The sequence below is a fragment of the Coturnix japonica genome, chromosome 3 (genome assembly GCF_001577835.2).
Source record: "Coturnix japonica isolate 7356 chromosome 3, Coturnix japonica 2.1, whole genome shotgun sequence".
Lineage (NCBI taxonomy): Eukaryota > Metazoa > Chordata > Aves > Galliformes > Phasianidae > Coturnix > Coturnix japonica.
The window spans coordinates 72,606,552-72,634,425 of record NC_029518.1 but is presented as its reverse complement, the minus strand read 5'-3'; the positions used below and the strand labels follow the sequence as shown (position 1 = coordinate 72,634,425).

The 27,874-nt window shown below is 41.6% G+C and overlaps 2 protein-coding genes across 4 annotated transcripts; one reads left to right on the top strand and one right to left on the bottom strand.

Annotated features, from left to right (window-relative positions):
* Window positions 1-512: 512 nt before the first annotated feature.
* IRAK1BP1 (interleukin 1 receptor associated kinase 1 binding protein 1) lies at window positions 513-10,388 on the top strand. The gene is made up of 4 exons (XM_015859028.2): window positions 513-876; window positions 4,829-4,894; window positions 9,016-9,146; window positions 10,044-10,388. Exons 1-4 carry the CDS (start codon window positions 586-588, stop codon window positions 10,312-10,314), a joined length of 759 nt encoding a protein of 252 aa, XP_015714514.1. The 5' UTR covers window positions 513-585; the 3' UTR covers window positions 10,315-10,388.
* A 104-nt stretch (window positions 10,389-10,492) lies between these two features.
* LOC107312018 lies at window positions 10,493-25,965 on the bottom strand. Of its 3 annotated transcripts, none has more exons than XR_004306664.1 (8): window positions 25,367-25,495; window positions 24,392-24,559; window positions 23,157-23,246; window positions 22,003-22,065; window positions 21,344-21,414; window positions 20,225-20,388; window positions 17,026-18,331; window positions 10,493-10,698 (listed from the first exon to the last, which is right to left on the bottom strand). XR_004306664.1 is itself a non-coding variant. In XM_032443735.1 (8 exons), the coding sequence occupies exons 2-8, from the start codon at window positions 24,514-24,516 to the stop codon at window positions 10,603-10,605; spliced, it is 720 nt and encodes a 239-aa protein (XP_032299626.1). In that variant the 5' UTR covers window positions 24,517-24,559; window positions 25,502-25,965; the 3' UTR covers window positions 10,493-10,602. The 3 variants fall into 3 exon arrangements, 2 of the variants coding, with proteins under 2 accessions (XP_032299626.1, XP_015714515.1); XM_032443735.1 differs by lacking the exon at window positions 25,367-25,495 and adding an exon at window positions 25,502-25,965 and having other exon boundaries at window positions 18,221-18,331; XM_015859029.2 differs by having other exon boundaries at window positions 18,221-18,331.
* Window positions 25,966-27,874: the final 1,909 nt, after the last annotated feature.

The window sequence follows — 27,874 nt, the reverse complement described above, 5'->3', positions numbered from 1 at the left end:
GCAATGAGGTCACCCCGCAACCTTCTCTTCTCCAGGCTGAACAAACCCAACTCCCTCAGCCTGTCCTCACAGGGGAGGTGCTCCAGCCCCCTTGATTCATCTTCCTGTCCCTCCTCTGGACCCTTAACAAAATCTCCATGTCTTTTTTGTACTGAGGGCTCCACACCTGGACACAGTACTCCAGGTGGGGCCTCACAAGAGCCGAGTAGAGAGGGACAATCACCTCCCTATCCCTGCTGACCACCCCTCTCCTGATGGAGCCCAGGATCCCATTTGCTTTCCGGAAGCAAAAGTCACTGACACTTCTTAAGGCAGATGTGATATTAACAATGGGAAAGGCAATTTGTACAGAATCTCTCTAATGACAGGACATGAAGTATATACTGCATCAAGAAGATCAATAAGGAAAAAAATGTCCTGTGAGAGGAGACTGAGGGAACTGGGGCTGTTTAGTCAGGGGAAGAGGAGGCTGAGGGGAGACATTATCGCTCTCGCGAGAGCGGTGGCGTTGGGGCGTCACGTCCGTCGCCGCCCATATTGCCTCGGGCGCGTTGGTTTCTATGGTGCCGCCAGGTGCCGGCCTGGATGGCGCTGCCCGCGCCGCCTCCTGCGCGCGTCTTCGCCGAGCTCTGCCCCGTTCCAGCCTCAGCCCCAGCCCCGCTCCCGGCTGGTGGTAGCGGTGTTGGCGGCGGCCTCCCGGCTCCGTCCGGCCGGGAAGTCCACGTGAGCGGCAGCGCGGAGCTGAGCGCCGTCCCGGACCGTGCGCGGGTGTCGGTGCGGCTGGGCAGCCGGAAAGGAGCTGCCGTTGCGGCGCGGAGCAGCGTGTCCCGCAGGGTGGAGTACATCGCACAGAGCGCACGGCAGCGCGGCGTACCGGTGAGTGGAGACTGATGGCAACTGATGGCAACTGGGAGGAGTTCAGCCAGAAACAGGGGGGTTATGGGCTGAGTGTCTCTGATTTCTCTCGTGTGAGCTAATAGGATCTTAGTCTGGTGGGTTGTCAGACCACGGGGTGTTTTCACCCTGTATGCAACCAAATAGTGCTTCAACCTGGGCAAACAAATCAGAAGAGATAGTTGCAGATGCCCACCCTGCAGTGGATTGAATGCCTGAGTGCTGCTTTTGATCACGTCTGATAGAAACAGGATTGTGTGGAGCAATCATGGCCAGGCTGGATGTGGCTCTGGGCAGCCTGGTCTGGTGGCTGGTGACCCTGCACACAGCAGGTGGGTTGAATCTGGATGATCATTGTGGTCCTTTTCAACCCAGGCCATTCTATGATTCTATGTCTGATGACATGTGAAAGGAGTGAACCGTGCAAAGTGAGTGCGAGTGCTTTCGGGGTGCTGTGCACACTCCTGCAAGCCAGAGAAAATAACCACAGTGATGGTGTAAACTGGTTTTACACTGAGAGCTGAGCAGTCTGTGAGTTGTTACAGTAATTTCTCAGGCCTCTGTTGCTATTTCAGAGATAGCACATGTTGAAGGATGGAAGTGTTCCTTCTCTCTGCTGACTAGAGAGACTGTGACATGCTGCGGAAGTTCTGGGCTTCTCAGTGTCAGCAACGTGTTAACTCCAAAGAACAACAAGTTGTGTTTCTTGATGTATTTTTTTCAAGGGTGGTTCCCTATGGTGTCATTTTTTATTGCTTTGTTCTACCCAATTTTCAGTCCCTAATGCTGGAGCAATCATTTGCCTTTTCTGTTGACTAACAACTGCTGGCAGTTTGTTCTTAACGTTTCCTAACATCCCTTGTTAACAGCATTCTAGATTCTTCACATTCTCCATATGGCTCTATTTCTTCCAAGGTCATAGGAGGCCTCTTTAGAACTAATAGGTCAGTCTATATGTTTACTTGTTTATTTATTAACCCACGGATCCATTTCCTTAACCCTTTGTACTGCTGTGTTAAGAAGCCTGTGAGATCAGGAGTGTGTAACCTCTGCAGCAGCAGGAGCTTGTGTTAGCAGCTCATCATGATGCCTGGGGCTGCACCTAATTTCCATGTATATTTACAAAGGAATTTAATCAGAAGTAGGCGCACGTAGTAGCATTTATTTATAGAGTGCTATAAGGATATACTCCAGAGCACAGAACCTGCTGCAGGGAAAGAAGAGTCAGTAGGGAAACCAACCTCTTGCTGAGCCCAGCTGTTTAAAAGTAACATTTTCCCCTTTCTGTCAAAGCGTACTGTTTAATATTCACAACTAGGAATATACCTGGGGAGTGGAGTGTGAGGATGACACCCATTTACTTTAATTACTGCATCTAACAATTGTCATTGGCCATCTTGTTTAAAAACAGCAGTGCTGGTACTTGTGCCAGTTATCTGAGGCTTTGGAGTGAGTGTTATTTAACAAAACAAACCATTTACAAACAGGATCCCGCAGGCTCTGCTTTGGGATTTGTCCATGCTGGGGTTGCATCCTTGGATATACACTCAACATTCTCCATATTTGGAGCCCGTTATTCAGGAATCACAGTCATGGATGCACATCTATTACATCAATGGAGAAAAATAATTGAACTTTTGCTCACTTATGTCCAGTTTACCAGTTTCAATGAATCCTTGATTAAGAGATATAGAAACCTCCATAAGACATCAGGTTTTTAAGACTACCATGTATTTTAAGAAGTATCCTCAAAATATCCTGATGTGTGCTTGGAGGAAACAATTGCAGAAGTCTGGGACACCTGGAGCATTGAAAGTGTAATTTTTCCTAGGGCACAGTGAAAACTGTTTTTCCCTTGTGGCTATTATGATCAATTGAATAGAGTTTTGCAGCCAAAATATGAATAGTAGACATAAGCAGTATGGATAGATAGATAGGTAGATAGATAGATAGATTAGATAGGTAGATAGATAGATAGATTAGATAGATAGATAGATAGATAGATAGATAGATAGATAGATAGATAGATAGATAGATAGATAGATAGATAAAAAAGCCTTTTGCTTTTGATGTCGTCAAACCCCATATTCCAGCTTAAAATTCTGTGGTCACCAACTTGCCTGTTCTGTTTCCTTGTCTGAAGATAGAACACCCCACTGAAAGGGAACAAAATGTCTAACAGAAGATGTATCGCAAGAGGCCGCATTGTTATGACTTCAGCAATTATGTCTTCCATTTATCTCCAGGAGCTCATGCAGCTACTGTCAAATCGGGTGGGATAAAACGTAGCTGTGAGGGAAATGTTACAATAGATGGCACACGAGGATCTTTCCCTCCCGATCGCATTGATCTTGCACTCGTGCCTAGAACCACACGATGGCACTGCCCTTAAACATACAGCAATGGGGTGAGTGCAAGACTGAAACACAAACAAAAGATACAGGAGATGAATCCCTTTTGAGAGAAATAACTTTTTAAACAGGAATAAAGAATGGGGTGGAAAAAAAATGCATTTTTTCTGTTTACTCTCAAGTTCTATTGCAGTATGGTTATTCCTATAGAATAGGAGTTATTCCTGTAGGACATGTTTATTCCTATAAGAAAAGAGAGCTGTCCTGTAGGATTTAAATTGAGTCTGCTAAAAGTGGAAAGATTTTATTCATACCCATTTCATGAGTAAAAGGAGTAATTCATTCTCTGTTCATTGCAGGGGAGTTGGACTAAATGACCTTTAAAGGTCCCTTCCAACTCTAAGGACTCTGTGATTCTGTGTTCCTTTACTGAACCACAGCTGAAATTACCTCAAACCTATGACTATAAAAAAAGGGGAAATGCAGTTCCTAGGAATTCACTGTGCCTGGGCCTTGCCCTTGCCATAAGAGATTTTCCCAAAACAAAGATGGTCATGCTTGTATTTCAGCACTGCTTATCAGTCATAGCATTGAAAGAATTAGTTTCTTGAACACACTGTGCAGTGGCAATTATGGTTCTTGCTTCCATTCTATATTTTAAAAGGAAAGTGCTCCTCACAATTAATATTATTTCTAAAAAAATTATACGTGTTACTCAATAGAAGTGAACACTCAAGTCCTGTGTAGGAAATATTCTGACACAGAGCATCTTCTGAAACGTGTCGGCCCTGAAAGCAACTATTATGTGTTCCGATGGAATTAGGATTAATAATAACAGCTTTGTCAGTAATTTTGGAGGCTTAGCGTCTGCTTCTTTACAGTTCATGACTATTAAATTCACATTTGTATTCACAATTAAAATGTAAACTGCTTTTTGTTGCACTTTTACAGTGAACTGCTCACCCAAACTGTTTACCAAAGAAGGCAGTGGGTGAGAGCTGGTCAAGTATTCAGATGTAGCCAGGGTTACTCTGTATCTGAGTTTAATATCTTACTGATAAGGTATTTCTAGTGCTTTGTGCAGACATTATGTTGAATAATATAGCTGCTATTACTGCAGAATGTCAGATTGGAATAGCCTCTGTGAAGGGTTTCCTTCCTGCTCAATAACCGCTGATTAGGCATTGTTTAAATCGTCTTGCCATGAGCCGCTGTGGCTGAAATATCTGAACATCTGAAGAGTATTTTCCATCCGCCAGCTTTCTGAAAACAGCTGAAATCTCCTTGTTTTTTGTATCAGGTGGATTGACAGTTACATGCTGATACACAGAACAAACAGTTGCTTTCAAGACCTCATTCAGGTGGATAGCAGCAGAATTAACCTATAGTGCTGCTGTGTAATTTACTTTAAATAACATCAAGAAATCTTTAACATCCAGCTTTAACTGAAGAGATTTGCATGGAAAATTCCCAACTTCTGTTGCTAGGTTATAAGTAATAAGCCAAAACCATTCAGCATACATATGTTTCCAACAGACCCTTCATTTCTGTATCTTGAATTATATTATTGTGTCTTGTTTTAGGAAGAAAATATGACCATAACAGAGGATTTTAGCAGAGTAGAGGACACTTACCAGATGGAAGCAGAGGTATGTATTCATCCTAACAAAACAATGGAGCCTCATAATGAGGAGTAGGTATTCTCTGCAGGAAAACCAGTGTAGTCCAAAGAAACTAAGGAAGGACTGCAGTTTAAAAGCAGCATTTGGTTGCAGGTATACAAAACTTCTGCTACTGTAACACGGGAAGGATTCTTTTCTTCTCGGATTAATATGTGCTGTGATGCTACAGAAGGGACTGCTTAGTCCTAGGACTCCAGGGCTGTTGTCCTGTGGTGGTGCGAGCAAAGCTTTTGCTCTCTCCTCCATCCCTGGATGTTCTTGCCCTCCTTTCGCAGGGAGTTTTACTTAGGTGGTGAGGTAATGGGTTGGTTCAGAAAGCTGCTCCAATTAAAAACTAATCCAAGAAAAAAAAAAAAGATTATTTTTTCAATATTTTAGCTCTGTGAACTGGAGGCTGTGAAAGGCAGAGGACAAGAATGAATGGGGGACAACAGTAGCACAGCATCCCTAATCTAGGCTTATTTAAGCCGCAGCTGAACATCTCCTGGTCTTTAGTCTGCTCTATGTGACTGCCATCAGCCTGCTGCTAGTAAAGCAAAGCTAATTGTTTCCTAGGTAATTTGCTTTGAATTCTGCAGGTAAAAAGTGCTGAGTGAAAGTCAAGTGTTATGGGAATAATCCCATTTACTTCAGAATCAGCTCAAGGGGGTGTATTTTTGCATATTCGTACTATTGGGAGAAGTAAATGCTACGCTGAAAGTATTCCCTAAGGGAGATTATGTAGTCTGTGAATCTTTTCAGCTTTTATCCATTCAGTCACTACAAAGCAACTTTACTGGTTCTTACAAAGTAAACATAGAAGTCCACAATAAAATGGTAGCAGTATAATAGAGCTGCTGCTCACCATCTCATTAAAACAGAGTTTAGCCTCTTCAGTCTTCTTGTTTAAGGTATATTCTCCTAACAACAACAAATATGCAAATAATTGAGTGTTTGGAGAACAAAACTTGAATTTTGGAAGTGAGTCCTTGGCTGTGTAAAGTGATGTTGTCAGTGTCATCTACTGAATGGCTTTAATTTCCTAGTTAGCTTACAGCTTGCATGAAATCTTCAATTACAGAGTCTTTCAGATAATGTATAGCTTAAAATTAATTAAACTATATCTACTTATTGTTTGGGCTGCACTTTGTTACCAGCAAACCGAGGCCTACAACTTCAGCCTTATGTGCTATCTTAACCAATCACCGTCCTTCCCCTTCCATTAATTTTCAGTCCAAAAAGATTGTAAGCGGAAAGCAAATCACATGGATTGAGTATTCAGTCAGCTTGGACCAACTGTAACTATACTGAAGTTTTATGGTTGCACAGTGCCTGGGAACCAGAGCATTAAAATCTGCTTACCCGCAGTGCTGCTGCTGGCTACTCTGCATGCTTAAGTAGCAGTGTTGTGGCTCCTGATGCAGAGATTCGTTTCTCTTTGCCTCTCCCTTTCTGTAAGCACTTCTTTTGTTAGTGCAGCTTCATAAACTGTTGAAGCTCCATTGACCAGCGTGCTGTACTACTTCAGCGATATAAATGAGTTGAAAATTAAATAACATTTCTTTCTGTACTAAGGAGTTTGCCATTGTGTTCGTTATACATCAAATCACAGAAATCATGCACTGTTTCATTCTGTGAACTCTTTACCATTTGTCTACTGTAAGAATTTTCAGGAGGCTTAAGAAATACCCAGACAAATAACTATTTTAAGGTATAATTAAGATACACTTTTAACTGCAGCTCTAATTCATCCTTTAGCAAAGGAAAATGTGCAGAAGAACAAAGTTTTACAAGATCACAAAGCTTTGTGATATCTTAATCATAATAGTTCATTTCATGCATGCTGATCAAATGGGATGAAGATTAGGTAGTTCCTGTACACATCTTAATATACCTGCCTTTTCATAAAGGCAAGTATGCACTTTACTGTGTTCAGTTTTGGGCTCCTCACTACAAGAAAGACATTGAGGCCCTGGAACATGTTTAGAGAAGGGCAACAAAACTTGTGAGGGGCCTGGAGCACAAGTTTTATGAGGAGCGGCTCAGGGAGCTGGGTTTGTTTAGCCTGGAGAAGAGGAGGCTCAGGGGAGACCTCATTGCACTCTACAACTTCCTGAAGGGAGGTTGTGATGAGGAGGGGCTTGGCCTCTTCTCCCAGGCAACAAACAGGACCTGAGGAAATGGCCACAAGATTTGTATCAGATGAGGTTTAGACTGGACATAAGAAGGGACTTAAGAAGGCGTAAGTAGTCTAAGTGAAAAATATGAAAGAACAAAATTCAGTATTTCTCAGTGTTTTTTCTGCTTCCAATTGTACCTGATTACACACTGCTTTATTAACAATAAATTTCCTGAGTGCCACCCGACTTATCTCTTACTTAAGGCCCACCATTCTCTTGCCTGATCATTCTTCTGTCTCATGCCCTTGAGGAAAGTAATCTTGTAAATGTTGATAGGAATCTGGAAGACACTATGTCAGTCCTCATAGTGAGACTGTATCATAGTGAGACCAACTTCCACAAGATGCAATTAGAACCATTTTCTCTGAAAGCAGCACAAGAAAATACCTGAGTATGGCAAGAGCTCTCACTGAAGAAAGAAACCTGGCTTTAGTCTCATCTTTGGTCTTAGTTCAGGTTGGTGCTGCACCTTCCAAAAGTGATCCAGCTGCCACTTTATGGATGAAGGGTGTATAAATCAAATGGATGTGCAGACTTGGTTCACAGTGGACATGATTTGTCGTCATAGGTGTAGTTGCCCTGTCACTTGATCTTGGCCAGTTTTTAAGGCCTTAAGCTGAGCTGTGGCTCAGTTTTGTGAAGACTGAGCCAGTACAGAGATTCAAGCCAGGATAAGGTGCATGTACACTGAGATAGGCTAACAAGAGCAACAGAAGTATTGCATTAATTGCTTTGTGATAATTGTCGGTATCCATTTTTTACCTTACCCTGCAGATGAAGTAGCCCTTTCTCACTGAAAGATTCAACTCACTTAGATGGTCTTTACCAGCAGGTAAATGTGTGGCATGCCCACAGGAAGTTGCTGCAGTGCAGCTGTGGTGCAGTAGATTGGATTTCCATAGCTATGCCTTTACTGCATGGATTGCATGGAGAATATGTTCTGTACTTCACATGGGGCAGCAGTGGAATTTCCTGTTCAGCAACTTTCTTTTTTCCCAACCTGCTGAAGCTTTATTGCTGTCCAAAAAGAAGTGGAAGAGTCAGGGATAAGAGGTGTTGACCCTGACTCGGTGATCAGAGCAGTGTGCTGAGAGGTGAAGATGAGGATTTGGTCCTAAAGAGAGATTTTGAGAGCTGGGATTTCTGCTTGCTGAACGCTTTGGCAGCTGGGCATCATTACTTCAATGCTCACAACTGCTCTGCTGCAGGGAAGGCTGTAGGGCTCTGAATCCAGACAGATAGCAATGCCTGTTTAGTAGCACTTGGGAAAACACTCTAATTCCTTATATATCTATTTTTAATGCTTCTTATTGCCAAAGCTGCAGACAGTTAAATATTTAAATTGTATTTATTTAATCCAAGACTGAAGTGCCACGGTCTTTTTAGCCTCTGTAATGAATCCGTTCACCCATCACAATGTTTTGAGCCCACTGCAAACTAGACTGGACTAAGTTTATTTTCTTCTCATAGTTTAGATTTCTTGAACGTAATGCGTGAAATTAAAATGCAATTTTCCTTCATGCACAATGTTTTCCACATCATTTTGCTTGGGCTTCTGCATAATTAACATCCAGTAATCTGAGTTTAAATTTAAAAGAGCTAAGATGCATCTAATCATGTGTCCCAAATAGCACACGTTCATTTTTCACATTGCCTGCATAGCACGAAGGCCATGATTCCTCCCAAAAGAGAATTTTCTTAGTCCTCAATTTTTAATCATTTTATGAGTTTCTTTCTGTTTCAAAACAGCTCATTGTCTGTATGGGTATGTAAGTGTTCCAACTCAGTAAATGTTTGTGTTATAACACAGGATTAGCACGTTTAGTTAGTTTGTAGCTATCTGTCTTCATGCCGACTTAATTAGAAGTGTTGAATCATTGGAGAAAACATAACAAAAAGTACCTGTCTGATGTCTGTGTTCACTCCCAGGTCTGCATTATATTCACTGATTTTGGAAAAATGCAGAATGTTTGCAATCTACTCATTGAAAAGTTAGGGGCTTCTGTTACCATCAGCCCACCTCATTTCTACCACACGCCAGAAGCCATAGACAACCTTCGGTAAGTTTTCTCTTGTGCCGCAAATTTTACAGCCTCAGATAATATTTCATATTCATACTTAATTTCTACAGTTCTTAATGGGGGGGAAATAGTTTCCTTCATACATATGAAAATTTATGTTTCAGATTTTAGCATTTGGTCTAAATATAACTTAATGCTTTTCAGCTTGGGAGGATGAATCTTGTTCTTTTCTACAGTCCCCCTGTGCAAAGGCAGAATGTAATAAATGTTTTCTCACTGATTTCCATTGGGAACATAATATTAGGTCAGCACGATTTGACTTTTTTTACATCAGTGTGTGTAATCTGAATTTATTCGTGAAGGTACGAATATGTGACCAGATGCTGATAATTCTAAGTACCCTTACCAATTCCCAGTGCTTTCAGCTACTGACGTGCTCTGATGTGAGCCATGTGCAGTGCTTACTTACCATCAAAACATGCTCCTTGCTTCTAATCTTGCTATTCTAGGTCCAAGGAGTGAATTCAGCTTGCTGCTGCGAGCACGTCTAGAGATGTCAGTATTGTATCTCAAAAGTGTCTGTACAAGAGTCCAGAAATCAGGCCAGTGATTTAAATAGATGCTGGTATGACTCACAGCTGGGCCACTCAAGTGTTTGGATCAGGGGTTGGATGCTTGCTGTGCCCCACATGCCACTAATGCCTGCAGCATATATTATAGGTGTTTGATTGATTGATTATAGCTGATGAGGAGGCTGACATTTTCTCCTTACACTTTCCCCTCAAACTTAAAAGCTACCATCCAGAATCTGTGGGAAGGTGACGTTCCTTACACCTATGCAGGTACAAGAACTTACAAACTTGAAAAAGGTGTATGGAAGGAATATTTGTACAAGTTGGCTTTGCTTATTATCATGCTGCTTTTTCTACCTCTCAGCCGTAGAGTGTGTGTTGCTGCTGTTGGAAACACACGGCAGAAAGCTCAAGAAGTGTGTCGGCTGTTTGGCCAGTCATTGGGAAGACCTTTATTAATAAAAGAAGAAGAAACGAAAGAATGGGGAGGCCACATAGACAGTCATCTATCTAACTCCCCAGATTCACTGACGCTGCAGGAAAGAATCCAGAATGCTACAGCTTATGCATCTTGTAGAGTCTTTGCTGTGTTTGAGATAAAGGGAAAAGAAAACAGAAGAAACAAGTTGCTCTAACATTTTTCAAATCGTATTTACTTTCTTAATAAATTTTTATGCTTTCTTAATAAATATAAAGCTTAAATGTTTCATCTTTTTCTCTGGTCTGCAATCTACCAGTTGTTCACTTCTGATGAAATGAATCTTTCAACATAAAACACCCCTAGGAATGCTTTATTTCATCATACAAAAGAAAAGAAAAAAAAAAAGACATGCTTTAGTTTTATCTTGGTGTCTATTTGCTCGAGTTTAAAAAGGAAGTAATGTTGTCCAGATGTATGTTGTATGTACAGATACTTGAATGCTTCAGTCATGAGGATAGATGTCTCTCAACCATGGTCGCAAAATATACTTTGATCCATCATATCCACTGAAATAGACTTGAACATCAGGGTGGTGAACCTGATGTCTCGCTCCAATTTGTAGGAGGGAGGCAAGGTTCTTTGAATATGTGATACCGGCGTTAGTATTTAAGAAGCAACGGTTTCAAATGTTGGTCCAATATCCAGTTTATTCGGAGTTCCAGCTACTTTTTAGGGAGATGGGGAAGGGAAAGGTAGGCGATAGAAAAAAAAGTAGGAAATGTAAGCAAGGAGTCTTTGGCAGAGAGCGAAAGAGATAGTCACCACCGTGGGGTCCAGCGAGTACACAGTAGGTTCCGACGATCTCAGGAAACTGTCTCGATCACCGCGGGGATGGAGACGGCCCATGGGAGCTCCGAGCAAGCCGGTCCGGGGGTCTTCCGACAGAAGTTTCCCCCGCCAGGGAATTCTCCGTCATAATGGTGTCCTTGAGGAGTTCTGTCTCCAAAGTCCCAGTTTAGCGAGGGACCTTTTATCCCATTCGGTGGGGGTTTTTTCTTCTTCTTAACAAAACACTTCTTTGTTAACAATGATTTAAAAACTAATTTTCTGACATTCCTCCGCACAGATTAAGCAAGCAAGGTTGGAAGGTCTCTGTGCCAGACACAAAGATTTACACCTTCTGCAGGGTGTCTGCTTCCTTCCCAGCAGCACCTTCTGGAAAAGATTGCTTGTCTTGTCTTTCTGCTTATCTGTGCAGTCCTAGCAGGGATTGCATCGAATAACACCTTGCACCATTCACGCCTCCTGGGGATAGTCAGCAGTTGTCCTGTGTCAGAGTTCTTATCATTCAGAATGGTCCTCACGAAAGCAAACTTGAGACAATAAACTAAAAACAGTTTCTGTCTTTTCACACCACCGTCCGTGGCTCAAAGGTGTTGCGTGAAATTGATGTGCAATATGGACCATTCACGGGTTGAGGAAAGAAAAAAAAGGTAAGCATAGAGGAAAAGAGGGATAGGGGTGATGAGTGGGGGGAGATTAATAGTGTTTTAATCAATATGCATCAGGTTGCATCAAAATACCGTTTTGATTGACAATGCAGTCTAACTTATGATACATGTGAGTGTACATGTAAGGATTCATAATTTTTTGGACTTGACATATACCACACGATTCCAGGCTTTCATTTTAGACAATTCTATAAATGGAAGAATTTCAAACGCTAATATTTTATTACTATCAAACAACTGATGTGAGTTGGTCAGAACCACGAAAAGGAGAGAGAAGGAATCACAATAAGTGGTGGATTTGATGGGTAGTGTCAGCTGGGCATCTCCTGCTCCAATATGCACTTTTCCTTTTTCAGCCACCACAGTCTCTCTCCTGTTTTTATTCTCCCCAGGGTCTGCAAGATTTTTCACATGGCTCCACATCCGCATGGCCAGTGCAGCTATAGGAAGCCAGGTGATACACCTGCTCTAAAGATAACCAAACAACTACATAGATCTCTCTACAATACAAAACTACTCCAGAAAAGCTATTTGAGCTACAGGTTACTTATTCCTATTGTTTTGTTACTTGCTTTAACCCTATAGCTTCCGTGTCTTTATTAATTGGTAAATCTTTTTTCTTGTTGACCGTACCTCCTACTTTTGTTACAAAAATCATCATAAGGGTGATAATTATTGATGCAGAGCAGATGAGATGCCACCGTAACTACCAGAAAACAAACATTCTTTACAGCTGGTTGTGCACATGCGCGATGTGCGCGACGTTGGTCGAAGGACTCCATCTTGCTGAGGAGCGTGCGAGGAGCCGGTACTAGGGTTGTGTGGCGAGCTGGGCGTATTATGTGCTGTTCCATTCGTTGTGCTATTACAGATGGGCGCGTCTGTCTTTGCTTAGTTGTGAGGGTTTATCAGGGATGGTATATAGGTCGACTGTCCAAAGCCTTCCAGATCCCACTAATGAGAGGCTCATAGCATCTCACGAGATATTAATACTTCTACATATCATTAAGAAGCGTCTCTACATATGGCGCTTATTCGTAAAGCATTTGACCCATCCTTCTCACTTTCAGAAACCCACAGATCAACAACATCAGTTCTTTCGGAGGTTTGTCAACACCACCTTAGTAACCGGTCACACACGTTGGACTTGTAAGGACAAGCGCCTATATCTTAGGCGAGATGACATCTCTAATCGATGAAGTGGTGTGGACTGATAGAACGATGGTATAATTATCCTATCACATCAGTACAGGTGACGAGATACCAATTATGGTTTATTGCGAATATAATTACAAGTAAACGGGACAAGTTATCAGAGATAGGGGTATTTGTGTCAGCTGCTGTCCACTTGAGCATTTCCAAAGCAGTTCAATTACTGAGAGATATAAATACTAGTTTGGCAAGTTAGAGTACTGTTATAGTTTACCGAACTTTTCACAGGACAGTGTGTGGGATACCCCACAGTATAAACCATAAGAGGGATAATCCCAGAAACATACACATCTCTTATCAAAACCTAGACATTTTCCAACAACCATATTTTGTATGGAACTCCTGGACTGATGTGACACTGAAAAACATCAGTGCAAAGGGTTTTAAAATAGATTTCATTTTTGACCACATCTAACAGATATTAGATAGGTCACTTGGCTCATTTCCCAATTTGTTAGGAATTTGGAAACACTATGGAGGAGTTACATGCAAATCATAAACACTTTGACAAAAAAGGGGTAAAAGAAGGTATCAGAAGGAATGGTTATCACTGTGCAGAAAGTACCAGAAATCCAGAATGACCTGAAAAAGAAACTATGAACCAAATTGTGAAGTTTTAACAGATCCAAGGACTGATATCAATCACAATCCACAACAACAAACAAAAACATAATACTATTGCAACCAAAATATGTAACAACGAGTTATATCAGTATTCTAGCAAGATCACATCTTTAATTTTTCTGTCACAAAACACAAATGGTTAAAGTCAGCTATCAGTCATTCTGTGTTCAGTAAAGGTCCCACGGGGATCTTCTGAAAAATAAAACAAGACAACAACTTGCCCTTTTGGGGCTTTGTTAATACAATTAAAAATGATGGTACAAACCAGTGAGAGTTAATTTTACATTTCTTTATCGGGGTGTCCTTAGCCTTCCAAGGATATTCGTTATAGGATTTCATTAAGGTTAGGGAAACTGGCCTCATGTTAGCTGAGTCAGTGGACACAGGCTGGCCAGGGAGATAATTGTTTGCCTAGCTTATCAACAACTGGATCATGACTCACAGGGGCAATTGACAGGAGTGGGGAGGCCTTGGGACAGAAGGTGTTAAATCGAGGATCTCCTTTTGTTGTGAGCTTTCTAATAAACATCCACCCTTCACTGCCTTCCCCCCCCCACTTCCCACTCATCTGGGGGAGGGGGTGAAAGCATCAGCTTTCCTTGAGCTTTTGTTCTGGCCACAAGTTAACTAATTTCTCTAACCTGACTGTGGGTAATCCATTCATCAAATCTCGTGGAACACCCTTTTGCCAGCCCAGTGTCCAGAGATGATTACGTTTATGATCAATATTTCGCCTACCTGTTCTTACTGGCAATGAGACCCTTCCAGTTCCACTGTGTTTTGGACTAGGTGGCCTAGGAGCAAGGGTGGTTGCTGCGAGCCTTACTTCCTCTGGTTCAGATATACTGGAAGAAGCCACAGGCCCATATTTCCTTTCATAATTAATCAACTCTTGGGCAACCTCCCCCCATGTCCATACTTTATATCCCGACTGCAGATGGTTAGAGGTTACAACTCCTAATGCTGCCCGGGTTCTTTCTCCCTGAGGCACAGCCTGTACCTTTCCTTGTAGTTGTATACCTATAGGTTTCAGTGATTCTGGAAGCCCCCTGATTAAAGGAGTCATCCTTTCAGGATCCACAGGCATCATCATAGGTGATCCATGATGTGTCTGCAGCTTTCTATCATACATCATTTGCAGACAAGCAGCTTTTTGAACACTTTCCACTAATTGATCAGCTGTCCCATTAATAGCAAGAGGGGCTCCCTCCTCTCTAACAGGGTTTAAGACCACCTCAATAGGCAGCCCTCGCGTTAGGACCAAGGAGCATGGTTGTTACCAGTTAGTTAAATAATACTCCAGGCCCAAATAACCTTCAGGCATTCCGCTATTTGTATAAGTTAACAGTATTTGGTCTCGACCAGTGAGACAACCTCCCACATTCCGTCTCTGGATCCTTTGGAAGAGCGGTAAATCCTTTTTTCAGTTTGCCAAATCAGTGGCAGAAGAAGGGAATTCTTTCTAACATTTCTATTTGAAGGTGCGATCCTCACTGTTATCAAATGTATATTGTTTTTATCAAGGAAGCAATGGTTGGCGGAGTCCCTACAATCTTTGCCAGGCCCTTCCTTTATTCCCTTGTAGTTCTTTCTGAGGAAATAGTTTTCTCTTGAGGCAAATATCGGACAGCATAAGATTAATTATTGCTATCATGTCCTTATATGTTAATAGTTTTCCTAAAAGCCTTTGCAGACAAAACTTGTATATGTTGTTTCTCGTTTGTAATTGTTCTTTCAAGTTCACTATTTGATTTCTGCAGAGTTTTTACAGTATTCTTGCATTACTTTTAACTGATTCCTGTAAATGCTTTGTTTTTTGGTTGTTTACTTTGTTGTATGGGTTTGGTCTGCCGAATGCTTTTCAATTTCGAACGGAATCTCCACGGCAGCTTTTAAAGCAGGCACGAGTACACGCACAAGATAAACGATTTTCCTTTCCTCCGGCTCGAGTTATGAGTCCTCATATTGTAAAACGTGAAGTGCGGTCGAAAACTCTGTCAAAGTTATACGACAGTTTTGTCGTGCCCAATCCACCCCCGATAAAAGAGGGCCGAGCACCATTGCTTTTCTAAAAGTCCAAATAGCACATTTTTCACTTTTCAATAGTGGCAATAGATTTCACTCATTTCCAATACCGCTAAAAGACACACACTAGGAGGGAAGAGAAGGACACTTAACTCCTTCCCTCCCAAGGGAAGGACACGCACCTCAACAAATGCAAATGCTACACATATTCATTCCTCCCTTTCACAAAAGATCAAGAAGCCCAATCAACACTTCACAAAAGAAAGTGTAAACACCTAAATCGCTCCTGGTACCCTGTCAGGCCAAGGAAAATTCCAAGCCTTAAAGCCACACAAGTTCAACCATTCTAGTTTCTCAGAAAGGAATAAACTTCTTGGAGAGCACAAACGTCCAAAAAATTAACTTCCTCAGTTCCAACAGGTGCACACACAAAATATTTCAAATTCAAAAATAACGTTACTTAGATAACTTAAACCACAAAAAGCGAAATAGTCTCGCGCGAAGAGGCACACACGTATAAAACAAAAGCAATAGTCAAAGATTAATTCATACGTCCCCGAGAGGTAAGACAATAAGCAAGTAAAGTTTCAGGAAATGATGGACGGTCCTTCTCTCTGGAGAGGTGCTCACATTTAAGTTAACAAAATTGTCGGCTCCCTTGCAACTCCAGGAGTACATACAGAAAAAATTTGGGTTTGTTGGAAGGAACAACACTCCACGGGCGGGCATCCTGCCGACTAAGCACATTAAAAAATGGTCCTCGCTCATCAATTGGTAGGGAGGCAAGGTTCTTTGATAGTGTGTATACCCCGCGTGAGATTAAAAGCATACGTTCAACTGTTGTCATGGCAACACAGTTTTAATTAGAGTCCTAGCTATTTTGTAGGAAGATGGGGAAGGGAAGGTAGGCGATAGAAAAAAGTAGGAAATGTTAAGCAAGGAGGTCTTTGCAGAGAGCGAATAAGATAGTCACGCACCACGTGGGTCCAGCGAGGTACACAGTAGGTCCGACGATCTCAGGAACTCGTCTGATCACCGCGGGGAATGGAAGACAGCCAGGGAGCTCCGGCAGCAAGCCGTCCCGGGGTTCTTCCGACGAAGTTTCCCCCTCATGGAATTCTCCCGTCAAAGGTGTCTTCTGGGAGTTTTTGTCTCCAAAGTCCCCCAGTTTAGCGAGGGCCTTTATCCCCCATTTCGGTGGGGGTTTTTCTTCTTCTTAACAAACACTTCTTTGTAAAAATGATTTTAAAACTAAATTTTCTGACATTCCTGTCCCACAGATAAGCAGCAAGGGTTGGAGGTCTCTGTTGCCAGAACACAAGATTACCACCTTCTGGCAGGGGTCTGCTCCTCCCAGCAGCACCTCTGAGAAAGACTGCTTGGTCCTTGTTCCTGCTTATCTTTGCAGTGCCTAAGGCAGGGATGGCACGATAACACCCACCATTCACCTCCCTGGAATAGTCAGCAGTTGCCTGTCAGAGTCTTATCATCAGAAAGGCCTCACGAAAGCAAACTTTGAGACAATAAACTAAAAACAGTTCTGTCTTTCACACCTGAGAAAATAATTCAAGTTGAATTAGCAGCAGAATTAGCAGGAAATACGAAGGGATACTTGGATGATTTAAGTTACCCGTTAGCTTTTTGAAAACTCTGATTAGCCTAAATTCATAATGTACACAGATACGCTTCCAGTGGGATTTTCCACACACTTTAATACAGATCATGCCATCAGAATGGTGGCTTTCACAGACCATCAAGGGCTCTACAAACTAACAAATTTCCTGAGGTATCGCTTGCTAGATCTAACTGGGTTTGATTTTCTAACACAACACTGTTTCTAATTGAAGTGGTTTCCATTCAGTTGTTACCGGTACAGCTTCTTGTTATTTTTTTGGCTGGATCAGTTATCTAATCCAAATAGTCTGGCAGCAGGAACACGATAGCATTCAGGGAAGAGGTGAAGACACATCAAGTTGATGATCTTTCACAAAATCATAGACTGACTTAGATTGGAAGGGACCTTAAAGATCACTTAGTTCCAGCCCTCCCCACCACAGTCAGGGTTGCCTCCCAATAAATCAGGCTGCCCAGGACCCATCCAGTTGATGTACCACAGTGTCTAATTCAAAGATGCAAGTCCAGAAATGGCAATCCAAGGTAAGTGTTTTCTTATGATCCAGAAAGCCAGTGGGTTAAAACTGTCAGCTAGAAAATGGTTAGGGCAAGTTTAAACATTTTCTTGTTATTTTCTACTTTTTAGGAAATAATTCTGCCCATTAGGTTGTGAGGGCAACCTGTAAGACTCAGAGTGGTCAGAACCCAATTTGAAACACTGATGACAGTTATCTGCAGCAGCATAGCTCCTATTCCTGGGTTCAGGTATGTGAATTTTTTGTATTACTGGCTAACACAGTTTTTTTTACTAGTCTCTGACTAGTTTAAGGATCAGGTGCATCTTTTATAAGCTAGAATACCAAGACTGTAGTATACAAAATGGAATTGTAGGCTAGCAGAGTCTTGCAATTAAAGAAGGGAGACGTTATTCAGTCTAGGCAGCTACTAAGCAGGCACTTTTTGAAATGCAGATTTTTCAGGGTTGAATTGAGAAACCGATGTACTTTGGTGAGATTCAGTAGAAAGGAATTAAACGACTTGTCCAACATTGATGGGTCAGTGAAATTCTAAAACAAGGGGGTAACAAACAAGAGGGTAGCAAACAAGTTGCAACTAAATAGAAATAAATGCTACCTGTAATCCCACAGTGATTGTTATCTCTTCCTCAGAAACATAAGTGGTAGATTTGCCAAATCTAGTTGCGTTGTTAATAAGAACTCGATAGTGAGGAGTATCTTTTACATCCTGTTCAAACAGAAGGAAAATAAAGAGCCTCAAGAAGCGATGGTGACTAAAGTTACATTATATAATCCATTAACTTTCACTAGACTTACAGAACCAAAAACCACTCAATATATACATATGGCAAGCTTACGTTTTATGATCACGCCAACATCAATTTGGAAAACTAAATATAAAACAATCAAAATGCAGCGTGGTTCTTCTTGGCAATTATATATGTATATATAACTTTAAGAGCCAAGATTTTAAGTACCATTTTCTTCCGTGCGTCTGTCAAGATATATGACTTAGAATAGTTGTTGGGTCTTGCTTTCTGTGTATGGGTCTCATGGTAATGTTAGCCCTCCTACCTTCATAGCTGTTGACAGAGAGCACCAGAGAGAAAGGGTCAAATTCAGAACGCATCCAACAACATCAGTGTCCAATCATGGATAAAACTACGGCAACTTGTGTATGCAGCAATATATAAAAATCCTCTAGCTAAGAAGGAAGTTTTGCTTATAATTATTTCTGTAGTGCCTACAAACCCCAGTCGTTGGCCAGGATTCTGCTGTGCTGACTACTGTCCATAAATGTTCCCACCTAAAGCAACTCACAGTCTAAACACAAAACAGTGATGGATGAATATAGGCAGGTAAATGGAGTTTGTGCGGCAGTTAGTATTGATCCATGTGACAGGCAATGGCCTCTGCTCAACAATGTGGTAATGGATGCAAGGCAGAAAAAGGATGGGCTCAAATCTTGGCTAATATTCAGTGGAGATTTGCAACAAGCAAATAGTTTAGCTTAGTAATAGCTTAATAGTTGCCTCGTAATGGTCAGAAGGCATTTTGCATAGCAGGGGCACAAGACATGAAAAGGTGAGGCCAAGTCAAAAGTAGTATAAACAAAACAAACATAAAACCAAAACACCACACTTAAACCACACTTTCAGTACTGAAATTAAAACCATAATATGAACACAAGGTCACTGCAAGAACAGAAAACTGTAAGGTGCTTAAAATGAATCAGAATGCCTGATGGAAAATACATGGGTGTAGAGTTGGTAACAATACCATTGAGGGGACAAACAGAAGGGGAAAGAGTAAGAATGCAGATGTTTTAGTAGCCAAGGATGAGTAGCAGATGGATAAAATTACAGCAGGGAAGGGACAAAATGAGCTGAATGTCTGCTCCCAGCTGAACATGAATTCTCATCTACAGGCAGTTTCTCATTCTTTCTCATTTTCAGTCCTCTCTGGCTTACCAATGAGTGCCTTCCTGCCACTTAAGCAGCACGGCAGTGGCCAACTCCCAAGTATCCTGCACTGCGTTATCAGGCCAGCACTGTCAACGAACATTTAGCATCTGATTTTCTAATACAACGCAGACTTAGGCTACAGAATTTCAAAAACTTCAAGAATTCCAATAAAAATTCATTGTTAAACAGATACGCATTTCAGCTGCCTCAAAAGCATGGCTTCCTGTCTGAAACTGATTAAACACAAAGACTTGCTTGCATTTCTTAGGTGCAGTTACCAATTATATCTGCTCTAGAAGATCAGGTGAAACTTTCCAACTTCATTTACATGTCATGAGAAATTTGTTCTAACGTTACATGTTGACGCTTCTATTTTAAATAACAACACTGTGTATTAAAACTAATTTTAAGTCAAGAAATGTCAAGCACAACCCTGACCAGCAGAGTTTAACCAATCAGTGCTGCAAAAGCAAAGCTCTACAGTGATGATAGTGCGGAAGAAGCAGAGGTATATCTCAGCTGCAGAGCTGACAGGGGAATCAAGTATTTGCCATTAGGCTAGCAGGAGGTCTGAAGGAGTGTATGAGATTTTCTTGTTTTTAACCAGAGTTATTCTGTGTCTGTATTCATAAAATAGGAGTTTAATTCGGCCAGACCTGTTTTTCTGGAGGATATTTGTGTTGTAGCCATTCTTCTGGAGCTTCAGCTTTCACATCCCATCCAACAATGACTCCCAAATAACCAAATCTTTTGTGAACTATCACCTGTCCCACACTGAACTGGATAGATTTAGGCTTCGGACTGTGAATGTGAGATGAAGCTAATTTCATAAAGAAAGAAAATTAGTGAGGAGAAGTATTTTATGAAGCACATTAAACACAGTTGAGTCACCATCCCTGGATGTGTTTAAGAGCCATTTGGATGTGGTGTTCAGAGATAAGATTTAGCAGAGGGTTGTTAGAGTTAGGGTACTATGGTTAGGCCGTGGTTGGACTTGATGATCTTTGAGATCTTTTCCAACCTGAGTAATTCTGTGATTCTATGATTAAGCATTTACACAGACAATCGCATTCTTCTGACTTCTAGTGGTCCTAGTAGTCCAAGAGAGTTGGTTAGATTTATAGGGAAGAGTTAGGAAGGAAACAGGTTGTTTTAGTATTTTTTGTCCCCCCCAGAAGTTTTACTGTGATATTTGACAAAGCAGCAATCAATAAGGAAGGTCATTTTCTATTTGTGTGTCTTTGATATTACATACAAGTCTTAAAAGTGTTTTGGAAAGCACAAACACAGGTATGTATTGACAGTTACTGTTCAGCTTCACATTTATATTCAACATTTTACAATGCTACACACAATAACTAATTTTGTCATTATTCTTTTTCCATTTTGGGTCATGGAATGTTTCTACTCCATCTGCTGTGGGAAATTTTTTTATCAGAGCAGAATAATCAATGGTTTCTTTTTCGTTTTATGAAGTTGATTTAAATGCATTCATTCAAGTCAAGTGAAAGCTATACTGTTATTTCATACATCAATACAACACACACAAATCTATTCAATAGAACAGACACATATATGTGGTGTATTGATAACATCTCACAACACAAGGTTGAAAGGCCTCAGATTTTACATGTCCTGTTTTGCTTACTGAATTGTACCGGTGTTTAGAGAGCACAGGGAAAAGAAATACAAGCTAAGTATAGGAATGCACTATAGGAGAACTTGGAACACATCATCACTAGCAAAATCCAAAAGGACTGCAAAGTCTTCCATACCTGCAAAATAAGAATGGTTTTCTGCTTCATTGTAGGCACTTTTAATTTCCTTTTCTCCATGGTACCAGTTCCTAAAATGCAAAATTAATAACCAAACATTCAAACAAGTTAATTAGAAACTGAGTTTTAGGATAATCAGCTTTCTGATTATTACCTTAGGCCCTTGTCTGAATAAAGGAATGATGCAAAACCTTTGGCTCAAAATTCCTCATAACTTGGAGCCCAAGCAGAATGAGAATTTTACTTTAACACCACTTCAAAACAAAGGAATTTTTTTTTTTTCTGAGAGGATAAAAGAATATGAATAGAACTTCCTTGGATACGTAGCTCCGCAGCTGCATTAGAATCTGTATTTCAGAAAAAAAACCATTTACTTTCTCTGGATGAGCCTGATATTATTCGGATTTGATGTCAGCAACCAGCCCCAGCTTAAGGCAATAGTAAATATAGCTTATTTGTGCTAAGCTGAATTTAAAGGCGGGGAACTCAGCTTTTTTTGTGGGGGTGCTTTGGGTAGGCTATCAAATATTTCTTCTGCTCAAAATATAGTAGGAGCAATCTATGAAAACAAATAATCTGGGCAACCCGGCCCATGGCAGACCAGTCCATCCACAGCAGACAAGAACCTGCTGGTGCCAAAGAACTAGTGTTTGTCCTACCTTCCCTCTTCTTCTATGAGCTTCGCCAGCTTTGCTCTTTCAGTCTTCTTCCCTTCACCCTGCCTGGTAGAAAGCAAAAGCAGGTTCCACAACTGTGCAAACTATACAGTTCTTTTTTTCTCTTTTTTTATTAATCTTCAGTTAACTCACAGCTGCTGGAAGGCTTAAGGTTGACAAATACCTTTTATCAGAAGCAGAAAGGGGCAAATAACCTGACTTGCCAGACTGTGTTGTTGAAAACAGCAGTTAGTAAGGAAGGTTTGGAGTGTCACAAATGTCCCCAGATTTTTAGGATAATCTTTTTTTTTTTTTTAATGATAAAAAAAAAAAAAGCAGAAAACACAAGTTGCTCCTAAAAATATTCAAATAACTGACCGATCTTTTAGTGTTTTAAGGTTCTGTCTTTACACACAACTGATACTTTCTGTAAAGCTGCAAAGCAATTTACGGTGAAGCTGAGAGCAGCACAGTTTCCGTTTGTGTGCCACTCTGCTAAGCTTTCCTGGGGGTAAAAGTAAGTATGAATTTTCCACAGTTGTTCTTAGCACCTGAATCACTGTACATGAATCAATTATAAAGCACCTTTAATGTCTAGGCAGCATAGAACCTTTGGTATTTCAACCGCACAAGGGTTACGTATCACAGAGGAGACCTTTAACCTCCCTGCACAAATCCATTCAATAATTGCCTTAAACTGAAGTGGCATATGGGTAAATGGATACAGTCTTATATCTTTCTGGACCACTTCAACTACATGTAACCAATAACCAAGTCTGAATCCTAAACCCACAGATTTCCCATCTGCATTTTCTAGAGCCACCACAGACAGCATAAGACACCCATCTCATCCTTGTAGATCTTATCATACAAAGGTTAATGCAGTTAATCCAGTGATCTTTGATACAGATTTAAAGCAGCGGATAATACATAGAGAATTACTGCCGTGAATTATGTCCAGCTTCACACGGAGTTCAGATTGCACCTTTGTGTAGAAGACATGCAACGGTTATCTTAAAACTGGTGCAAAGCCACAAATCAGTCTCAACAAGAAAATGAGAACCATTTCCCCTCTGTTACTCATTTCGCCCCTGAAGCATAACCTCCTGTTAAAAATAGGCTGTGTTTGAAAGATGCAGACAGTGCGTAACACCCACCTCGCCTCTGATAGCCACAGCTTCAAACGATCTGCCCACAGGTCCAGGCTCAAGTAAGATTTCATAAAGCTGCTCCTACAGGAAATTAACCTTCAAAAGTAAAAAAGAAATAACACCACAATGTTTTTAAAACCTTCTACAGGCATTTTATGTTTACAAATATATCAGCATTTACATTTATACACATTCAAACTTGAAGGTTTCGCTTCTGCAGTGAACAGGAAGAAAAAAGCCCACGACAAGGAACAAGTTCTTCTCAAGGTTCATAACTAGACTGCAAATAAATACCCTTTCAATCACCACTTGTGCCAGTAAACCACATGGAAATGTTGGAAAATATCACCTGTCATGGCAAAGCAGCTTTTTTTCTGCAGTCAGGACACAGGAGTTGCTAAATTGCATCAGATTCTGCTGTTTCAACTGTTAGCTGGGAGTACCGGGCACAAGGCGTTTTAAAAATGGTGCCCATTACTAAAGGTCTGTTAAATGATACCCAAAAGATTCATCGTGAACCTGAACAGTTAGCAGCGGTCTTCAGCTGTGAAATCTCTAAGTGTTTTAAATGGGAATCCTTACACCCCTCCCCCCCAATTTCCTTTTGCATGGTACATCTTCAAGATACCAACACTGACAATTGTTACCACGACTAAATACTTGGATCTGATGCACTACTGTCCGCCTCATGTTTAACCAAATGTACCTGTGCCCCTGTCAATACATAAACTCTTAATTCATGAACAAAATAAGGGCATTTGCCTGACTCTATTGATACAACTGGTACAGCTTCCTTAAGTAATGTGTAATGTGAGAATTTCTGTTACTTAAGACTCCATAGTGACTCATACTGTACAAGAAAGCCTGTATTAAGAATAAGTATCAAAAGGTAACAGAACCTTAGAAATAGTCTTACTACTCAAACATTTCATTTCTCATCTTTTAAAAGGGACTTATTCATATAGATTGGAATGTCCAAAAGCAGAATGAGATGCAGCTGTGCAGTCAGGTAAATTATACACAGATTTTTACGTGAAGACAGCAAGAGTTGTCACTCAGACGCTTAAAGTCTCTTTAATACAGCCACATTAAGCCATAACAATATCTTAGGTTTGGTGTGACTGTTTTTGTGCAGGAATGGGCAGCGTCCCTCTCAAAGTCTCACTTTCCAGGACAAAGATTCACTGGGAATGTCAAGAGAACTCTCTAACAAGTAGCATAAGGGAGGAGAGATGTACCACCTTTTTGTCATTCGGATGCGCTGAGCAGGCTGTGTTCCATACCACTGGGATATGTAATACTGTGCAGGAAGCGCAGCCAGCAGTGCGCAGATATGCAGGGCTGCAGCTGTGCTGATGTGAAGCATCCCAACAAGAAGATCTTCAAAGACACTTCCCTGCTCTCCTTATCTAGAAAAGAGAAGCGGGGAAGGGGAAAAGGAAAAAGAAAAGAAAAAAAAAAAAAAAAAAGAAAGATAAATAAGGCAACATGCAGCTTGCCTAACTGCATAGAGCTTAAAAGTTCCCTGCGGATTGCTTTGTTACTCCACAGGATAATACACAAACTGTACACACAAACGTAAATTAGGTTTCGCTACATTAAATTTGAGAGCGTCTGTAGAAACTAATAGAAGGCTGAAATAGAGTAATTAAGTGCATTAAACACATTTGACGCATCAGATCGATGGCCTCAGAAAAAGCTGTTTAGATGCAGTATTATGTGCAGAATGGAGGGATTTCTTTCCAAGAATGTCTCCTTCAGATCAGAAGCATTACCGCAAGGTAAGAGTAACACAGGTCACAGTCACACCACAGCCTGGAATCGCAGAATGCCCTGGATTGGAAGGAACCCCAAGGATCATGAATCTCCAACCCTTCCACCACAGGCAGCGCCACCAACCTCCCTGTTTAATACTAAACCAGGCTGCCCAGGGCCCCGTCCAACCTGGCCTTGAACACCTCCAGGGATGGGGCATCCACAACCTCTCTCATCAGCCTGTTCCAGCACCTCACCACTCCCATAGTAAAGAGCTTCCCCCTGACATCCAACCTAAATCTTCCTCCCTCAAACCATTTCCCCTTGTCCTGCTGGAAGCACACCGACACCACAGTCACCCCTCCACACTGGTTACAGAATGCTGGCGGTCACTGCAATTGAACTGCCCAGCCAGCAGGCAGGGCCCATGACCCCAAAGACCTGTGCACACCCCCAGGTACCTCAGCAGCCATCAGCACGTGTTTCTGCTCCGCTCCGTCCACCCTGAGGTACAGCCAAGGGCTGCCTCCCACAGCCCCCACCCCACGGGCTCTTCACTCTGTGGCCCGAGAGAGAACAGCACCCCTAACCCTTACCCTATGAAAGGAGAACAGAAAGAAAGGAAGAGTTGCTTCTTATTCTCACAGCTTCCTTTTGAGTGAATACGCGCTGCTCCCCTGAGCACAGATTTCAGCTGTTTCTTCCGGAAAGGCGAACAAGCCCATTTCCCTGCCACAAACAGAAGCTCGATGGAAGTCCCCTGATTTGAATATTATGCAAAAGACAATCAGGATGTAACACACACTTGTAACACAGTGTGACTGGGACCGCCCTCCTGGCAGCTCCAAGTGCTCTTGAGCGCTCTGAACCACAGTGGGCACAGCGCCTGGCTCTGTCAAGGGTGGATGAATGCATAACTGAAGCCTGAGTGTCCTCCTCACTTCTCAAGACATCCATCAGACTTCACTCTGGCCTCTACCAGGCTGGGTCTGCTTGCGCAGCCGCTGAATATGTCACCTCTTCATCACTGCAGTGAGTAGCATTGATATCTACACTTTCCAAACAAAAACACAACTATAGAAAGCTCTATCATTGTTTTTTCCTGCAGGCATGTGCTACAATTGGCCTCAGTCTCTGCCACAATGCAAAAAATACAAGAACAAAATAATTTGTTGGTACGGGCTGAAAGCTCCTCTGCATTCTATCATGAATGAAATCAGCAACGTATATTATAAATACCAGCCTAACACATGTTAGACAGCTAATGAGTCATTACATCCCTCCTACAGACAGGGAAAAGTCACTGCTGGACCCTTCATGATGGAGTAGCGTCACCTTTTCTGTATATCACACTGCTGACCAGAACACCTTCCATTGTTGCTGGGGCTGAATGGCATTTTCTTGGGCAACAGTTTTGAGCCCAGGGCCCATGAAAACATAGTATCAGGCTTACATTCAGCATCCCAGGGCATGCAATCAAACAAGGGTAGTGCAATCAAACTAGTGCAGAAAATGCTTTGAATTCCTGTGCCTTGTCTATGCAGGCAGCTAAGGAAAAACATGTCAAGATTTGGCTCTGCTTCTTTCACCCCTCCGTAGCTTGTGTTACTCCTCAGTGTCCTTCCCTTCCCATCCTCAGGGCCTCCCCAGTGTCCTTCTTTGCTTTGGGGTCTGCCCACATTACTAAGGCTGTACAAAGATGACTAGAGGCTGGCAAAAACTACAATAGCAGCTACAAGGCAGCTTTGTTGGAAAACAAATGATGTGGGAACTCAATGGGTAGCCCTGGGGTTTTGTCTGCGGGTGGATGTCAGCCTATGCAGCATGGAGGTCTGCCCCATTAAAACCTCACATAAATACCGGCCTAGACTGGAAATACAAACCTAACCTGAGAAAAATGCTTTTAAAACAACAGAACAAGTTGTTTCTCAATTAATAAAATATAGCATAACTCACTTCAGTTAGATAATAAAACCATTATTCTTCCATGCAATTAAAATGATGAGATGTTCAGGTTACTCTTCCTGTTACTTGAATATAGGCCATTTCCTGACAGACAGCATGTTCCTCCCTAATGTTGGAAAGGTTATCTGTGCAAGGGAAAGGTCTTTCCATACATATAGGTTGGTATACATACACATACATACTTCTTCCTCTAAGGAGCAGGAACATTGGCTCATGCAATGGGACAAACTGTGTTGTTGGTTTCTGGTAAGAATAAAAAAACACAGCTGTGACCTGATCTGCAGAGCAGCAGGTACTGGGAAAACAACCTAAATCCACACTTCTTTCTTTGTGAGCGATACATAATGTGGTGAAAGGTGGTTTTAGATCTTTCTTTATTAATCCTCTCCACATCGTGTCTTTATGTGTTCTTGGCAATGGTAGGAGTCGAAGTCAAACTCTTTTGTTACCCTGGATTGAATCTGTACAAGTATTAGAAAGCATTTTTTCCCACCCTTTCTTCCCCCCTGGACAGTAGAAAGCTTGGGAAAAACAATTCGAGAAGAGTTTGCCACTTTAGCAATCAAGTCAAACTATGAAATGGGATGGGAGAGGATAAAAATAAAATATGGAGTCAGACTTGTAACGCAGTGACAGCAACACCAGCCTCAGCATTTTGAAGGGCTCCAGATACCAAACCTGTATTACTGTCCCTCTAATCTCACTTCTACGCTGACCACAGCTCACAGCTGTTACTGCTGGCCACACTTCATAGATGTAACCACGATAGGGACCGAGCAGCAAAACAATGTGCAGTAATGCAGAGCTAAAGCTTTTTTTCTGGTGGAAGACCAAGCTCAGTGAAACAAACCTTTGAAAATCAAGCAAGAGAATCTAAGGTACATTTTCTACACAGGCTTAGCCTAAGTTGTTCTTTATCTTTTTTGAGCAGCCCCTCCCTACTCTTGTTCTTTCCATGTACTGTTAGCAAAGAAGTCATTTCTAGCACTCTGAAGGCTTTTCTA